Consider the following 6,717-nt stretch of genomic DNA (forward strand, 5'->3'; position numbering starts at 1 on the left):
GTGCTATTTAAAATTAGAAAAACGCTATTTCGAATTAGTTTTTGTGTCTAGATGCATTATTTTGGATTAGCTTAATTTGAATTAAGTTAATTCGAAATAGCGCTGTAGTTTAGACATATCCTTATAAGCCAAACAGAGAACTTATAGCCTTCATTATACTTACTATACTCTTTTGCAAACCCTAAAATACTACATTTTGGCTACAGCTGTTCCTTCCTAAGTAGAGCGCTCTGCATTTGCTCCCTACAGCCCCATGGATCTCAGCACTGGCAGGGGGAGACGGGAGGACCAGCTTTTATCGTATCTCTTAGCTGAGCCCTGACAAGCACGTGCGCCTGGCCACAGACCAGCTGGCAGGTGGGTCGTGACTCCCCTTATCGCCACTTGCGTGGGTAGGAAATGACTGTATCTGCCATCTTCTCGGAGTTGCATGTTCACTATCGATAACTGGTCCCCTCTCAGCCCTTCCCCCACTGGTCTATAAATGCCCAGGCAGGGCCAGTGCCCCGTCAGGCTGCACTTGGACCGACCCGGCACCAGAGCAGCTCCCCAGCGACAATCAGGTGAGTCCCCGGCTCCCTCCCGCGTCTCCCCCCTGTGCTGGTGGCTGGTGGCAGTGGGGCCATTGCTGGGCTGGTGCCTTGTGTGCGCCAGGAACCCCTCTGGGTCCCACTGCTTCCCGTGCACAGCGAGGCCCAGCCCCCGGCCCCGTGCCCGGTCCCTGCTGGACCAGCGCTCCGCAGGGCGGCTCCCCCATTGGGCCCTTCTCCCCGTCACGGTGCCAGGGGGATCCAGCCCCTCCCCAAGGTGCAGCAACTATCCCCCCTCTGCTCTTTCTCCCCCCCCCCCCCACACATGGTGTCGGCTTCCCAGACACTCAGGGTCCATGGGGGGAAATGAGTGTGGTTCACACACCTGTGAGGGGGAAAAGGCCCCGGGGGGGGGGGGGTCAGTGGGTGTTTGGTGCCCCGGGCGCTGGATGGAGACAAGAGGCTCTGTGCTCCCGGCACTCACCCCGCTCTCTGGCCAGAGGACTGTGGCCGAGGGGCTGCCCCTGCTGCTGCCATTCCAGCCATGTGCACACAGACCGGCCCCCCGCCTGGCCCTGGGGCCCTTCCAAACTCCTCCCTCCCGCCGCCTGCTCCCCCCTCCCGGTCCCATGGGGGGGGCTGTGTGGGGCCCTGCCAGCCCAGCACTGGGGGAGGGGCAGCGGGGGATGGCAAATGCCCCTTCTGAGAATCACTGTGCTGAGGATCCGGTTCCTGGGTCCCCTGAGTGATCCCGGCCTCCCTGCTGCCCTCTGGGGTCCCCCCCTGCAGCCCTGGTGTGGGGGTCCCTGGCCGTGCGGCTTGCAGAGCCCAGGCCCTGCGGAGCTGGGACCCGGCTCCCTGCTGGGTGTCCGGTTCTGTCCCTGGGGCGCGGCTCAGCAAGGGGGAGAACCAAAGGGCCCTTTGGAGCCAGGGAGACGGGCTCTGAGCAGGGACCCCGAGGCTGGGGGCTGGGATCCCCTGGGGCCCTTCATCCTGGCCAGGTTCCTTAGCGCACAGCCCCCCCCAGAACCCTCCCTGGGAAATGCCCCATGGGACGGGGGTGGAGTTTTTCCAGGGGGGTGTCAGGCTCCCCCGCCCATCCCCCTTGTGTGTTTTCTCCCCAGGGAAGCGAGACGATGGGCCCAGTCACCTTCTTCAGCCTCTGCCTCCTCGGCTGCCTGATCTTTAACCCCTCGCTGGAAGGTGAGTCCCTGCCCCGCCCCTCGGCCTAACACCCCAGGCTCTGTTAGTTTAGCAAAGTAGCACATGGGGTCCCTTCAGCCTGTGCTGTACCCCTGTGCCCCAACTTCCCTTCTGCTCCCTGCCCCACCAGTGTCGCCCTGACACCCAGTGCTCCCCATCCTCACCCCACAGTCTCCATCTGTTCTGACTCCACCGCCCTGCTGCCCCTTTGTGTCGACCTTCCCAGCGCCCTGGCACAGAAGACAGGGGTTGTCCATCTCCCTTGAGGACACCCCAGTGCCTGTCCCCTGGGGGAGGGGACAGAGGTCATTGTCGGAAGCACAGCCTCACTGCCACAGGGAAAGCGGGCGAGGGGGTGGCAGCTCTTTTAGCTGAGGGGCTTCAGCCCTGCTGAAAGCAACAGGAGAGAGGGGCCATTTTGGGAGAGGATGAAATTTCACAGCATTTGTGGAAGTCTGGAGAAGCTGGACGGGTGGCTAATGACAGCTCCGCGCCCTCTCCCCCCTCCACAACAGCCTCGCCCCGACGTGAGCACTCTCTCCAGCCTGGATCGGGGATAAAAGCCACAGGCTGTCGCCAGGACTGGCTCCGCTACAGAGACCACTGCTTTATGTTCTTCCCTGAGAAGGAGACCTGGGAAGAGGCTGAGGTAGGAGGCTCCTCTCCAGGATGTGTGGGGTGGGGCAGGGTAGTGGGTTTGGTGACTGGCTCCGGTGGCCGGGATTGAAGCGGTAGGTGTGGGGAGTGGTGGAGATGAATCATCGGGGCCCGGCTCCGGGGCTCAGGAACAGGCTCCGAGAGGGGACTTACTCCCCTCCCAGCTGCCCCTTCCCCGCTGCAGCCTGAAGAGGCAGGGCCCCCCACCAGGGCAATGAGCATCCTCCCATCCATGGGCCTGGCCCTTCTCCCTGCTGCAGGTGCAGTGTCAGGATCACCATCCCGGGGCCCATCTGGCCTCCATCCTCAGTCAGGCAGAAAGGGACGTAGTGGCTCGCTACCTCAGCAAGTCGACCGACACGGCCAATGTCTGGATCGGACTCCACAAACCCAGCAAGGTGAGTGCCCAGCCCGGCTTGGCCTCTGGCAGCTGCCCCGCCCCACGGCTCTGGCTCCTGGGGCTGGCCACATCCCAAACCCCACGATCCCTTCATGTGGCCACCACGGTCTCCCTCCCCCACTCCTATGCCCTTCCCCCCTCATGGACTCCAGTGTCTCCTCTCTGCACTGCCCCGTCTCTCCTGCTCCTGTCCCTCTTTCTGTCCCCATCCTGTGAGCCGTTCTCCAGCCTGCTCAGCTATCCAGCCCCCCCTCCCCAGGCAGTGCATGGAGCTAGTTCTGTGCCCCCCAAACCCAGCCAGTCCCCCCAAGAGCCGAGGCCAGGCCAGAGCCAGGCCCTTCCAGTGACCGGCCCCTTGTCCCCTGCTCTGAGTGTCCGGAGCTACTGTTCCTGCTGCCTTGGGGCCAGGCTGGCGCTGAGCCCTCGAGAGGGAAACGGCCCCGAGTCCCCTCCCCCGACCCCCAGCGTCTCCATCACAGACACACGTCGATTTTGCTCCCACCGGCTGAGACCAGCACAGGAAGCCCCCTGCCCCCCCGGCGGGCCCTGGCCCCTGGGGACTGCCCCCCCCCCGCCCGAGTGACTGCAGCTTGGTGCGGGGATTTGGTCCATCAGTGAAGGGCTTGGGGGGCAGAAGGGAAAGTTGAGGGGCTGAGCGTTACTGTGACGTCCATGTCTCTGGGCTGCCCCTTCCCCCGCTCTCGCCCCGGCCTGAGCAGGGCCCTGCTGTATGCGGGTTTGGTGTGTCTATGGTGCCGCATCACCAGGGTCTCTTCTGCCCGGCTCCCCACAACCTTTCTCCCCAGGCTCCGCAGGACAAGACCTGGGTGTGGATAGATGGCTCCGTCTATCGCTACCGTACTTGGGCGGCTGGCAAACCAGACAACATCGGAAACAATGAGTACTGTGTCGAGGTGTGGGCCTCCAGCGGTAAGCAGAGACTCAAACACACCTGCACCAAGATAGGAGTCCTGCAGGGACCCTGTGCACATCACACAGCCCGCTGAGGGCCTGGCCTCCTGTCCCGTCTCCCTGCCTCTCCCCCGGCTGATCTCTGTGACAGAGGAAATGTCTGTTTCCATGGTAGCATCTCTAAGGTCCAAGCAAACACATCCAAGTGGCATTTCCTCTAATTCACAGCATAGGCCTGCTCATGGGGTGCCCAGGCACACCCTAACATCTCAAAGGAGGCTGCTGGATGGGGTGGAGGGAGTGCATGTGTAACCACCACCAAGACGGATTTGAACCTGGGATCTTGGGAGCTGACTATAGAAGCCTCTACCCTCTGAGCTAAAAGCCAGCTGGCTCCCAGCCCCTGCTGTAGACGTCTCTTGATCTTAACTGTTGCTGTGGACTAGGTACCACTTGCATTGCTCAGCAACCACACTAGGGGTGTGGGTTACATATGCGCAGCGTTCCGCGCAACAGCTGAGCTGAGAGATGCCCGGGAATGGCGTAACATCATGGCCAAGACTTTAAAACCACTTGGCCGGCTCTGGGTCAGTCTCCAAGGCCTGCACCGTGGCTGCTCCTGGGAGAGGCCATCCTGTGCTGTGCCCGGCCCCTGGCGCACCCCGGTGCAACTCTGGCGGCAGCAGAGCGAAGCCGCTCATGCAGGGAGGAGGGCAGCTACACCATGTACAGGGGAGGTAGCTGGGTTCCCCATGTTACGAGCACCACTTGCCCGCCTGCGTCCTGGTGGCCTAAGCCCGAGAGCTGCCCCCTGGTGCCAGGGCCCCGCAGCCCAGGGTATCGCCGCTGGCTGGGTCATGCCGCACTGGAGCTAGTGGCTGGCTGGGCAGGGCTGCCACAGCCCACATGGAGAAAGCCTGCAGCTCAGAGCCCACCCCAGGAGGCCATGGAGGGAGCCGCAGTGAAAGTGCGTTCTGCCTGGAGCTGAGACGAGCCAAGCCAGGTCAGGGCTCTGCGCACGAGCAAGCACCTGGCACTGGCAGCGAGTGGGCAGAGCCAGGCAATGCAGCTGCTCTTAAAGTGGCAGAGCACTCTGGGATCCTTGTGGTGGAGACGCCGCCAGGCGAGACCCTCACCCTGCCACACCCTGTCACAGAGCGCAGCAGCATTTTGGAAACTGAGACACAATGAGAGACAGAACCATGCGCCCTCCTCCCGCAGCCAGTGGTGGAGCTGGGAGCAGAGCGCCTGGCTGCGATTCCCTGAGGTTGGTCTGCTCAGCCACATGGCAAGGTCTGGCCAGGAATCCAATTCCTCCTCTGCCACAAACCTTCCCAAGGCAGCCCCCTCCCCCGGGCCACCCAGGGCCTCACTCTTCCTCTTAGAGGGAACACTTCCCCAGCCTCTCCGCCCCCGAGTTAATGTCACACACGTTGGGTTAATGCCATTGCAGGAGAGTTGCATGAGGGGGACTTGGTGGGGGCTAAACTAATCCTTGTTGGTAGGAGGATGGTGGGAAAAGTCCTTAGAGGGGGGTCACATGACACCTTTTACTTATGATCATGTGTCCATCTTGCCCTGAGAGTGTTACCTCAGAGGCATGGCTACTGGGGGTCAGGCGCGTGGTTAATAGATCAGGGGTGTGGCTAATGGGGGTCAAAGAGTACATTTTAAAAAATTCTCTTAATGAAATGCGCTGCGCACGCCTATGATTCACCGTCCGTGTGCCTCCCAGCCCTGGCCGGTCCTACTTGTCACTGGCCAACTGCTCCCACACGCCCGGACAAGTTCACTCCCAGCCGTTTGGCCTGGGATTGTTTAACCCCTTTCTGGCCACGGCTCACACGTCCGGGAGAGGGGCTGTTCTAATCCCATCACTTCACATCAACAAGTGCCACACGGCTGCCAAAACCAGAAAACCTCCTTCTGGGCGGCATGAACCGGAGTGTTGGGAGCCAGACCCGAGAAGCGATTCTTCTGCTCTGCTCTGCCCCACATTGGCCTCAGCTGGAATAGTGTGTCCAGTTCTGGGCACCACATTGCAGGGAAAATATGGACAAACCGGAGAAGGTCCAGAGCAATGAAACTGATGAACCTTCTCGGACACATGAGCTGGGAGGGAAGGTTGACAAAATGGGGTTTGTTCCTTGTGGAGAGGAGAAGACGGAGAGGGGGCAGGAGAGCAGCTTCCAAATACCTGAAAGGGGGTTGCAAGGAGCAGGGAGAAAACTTGTCCCCAGTAACCTCTGGTGGCAGGACAAGAAGCAAAGGGTTTGAATTGCAGCAAGAGACGCTCGGGCTGGACAATAAGAAAAACTTTGTCAGAGGCTGGGAATGGGTGACACAGCCGCGGGGTCGTCTCTCTGCACGATGCCATCGGGGGAGGGGGGCACTGCCAGGGCAGGCACCACCCACTTGCCCTTCCCCCGTCCCACTGATTTCTGTCTTGCCTCCTAGGTTATAAGAACTGGAATGATGTTCACTGTGACAGGGAAAGCTCCTTTCTTTGCATGTACAGTCTCTAGCAAGAGAAGGTGGTTGCCTGTGCCCGACGGGGAGCTCAGCGCCTGGGCTGCAAAGAACCGGGACCCTGGGGCACGATCAGGCAACGTCCCAGACTTTCGGCTGCTTTGCTGCATCGGGGGCCAGTCCTGCCCCTTCCTGAGAGAGCAGCTCTCACATCCCCAGCTGCAAACTGCCTCCCCCCAGTGTCTCTGTGCTAGTTACACCCCTGCCCCCTCCCTCTCTCCCCATCTACGGCTGCAGCCGCTACAGCAATAAACTCTCCTGAGCATGCAGGTCTGTGTGTGTCTCCTCTGTCCCATGCCTGGCCCCACGTAGATGGGTCCATCCAGCCCCCTCTGGTCCTGAGCAGCCCGGACCCCACTGGATAGGAGGGAGGGGACCCTAGAGCGAGGCAGGTTGGACCTGGCCTTTGGGCTGAGGGGCAGGACTCGATCTCCACCCAGAGCAGTAATGGAGGCATCGTACGGCCCCGAGCTGAGAGCGGATCTG

General features: G+C 61.2%; 1 protein-coding gene across 1 annotated transcript; it reads left to right on the top strand.

The window, feature by feature from the left end:
- Positions 1-453: 453 nt before the first annotated feature.
- On the top strand, positions 454-6,498 carry LOC142827944 (C-type lectin mannose-binding isoform-like). The gene is made up of 6 exons (XM_075924611.1): positions 454-563; positions 1,655-1,733; positions 2,249-2,382; positions 2,651-2,788; positions 3,597-3,720; positions 6,160-6,498. The coding sequence occupies exons 2-6, from the start codon at positions 1,667-1,669 to the stop codon at positions 6,225-6,227; spliced, it is 531 nt and encodes a 176-aa protein (XP_075780726.1). The 5' UTR covers positions 454-563; positions 1,655-1,666; the 3' UTR covers positions 6,228-6,498.
- Positions 6,499-6,717: the final 219 nt, after the last annotated feature.

This window comes from Pelodiscus sinensis, chromosome 1, assembly GCF_049634645.1.
Source record: "Pelodiscus sinensis isolate JC-2024 chromosome 1, ASM4963464v1, whole genome shotgun sequence".
Classification (NCBI taxonomy): domain Eukaryota; kingdom Metazoa; phylum Chordata; order Testudines; family Trionychidae; genus Pelodiscus; species Pelodiscus sinensis.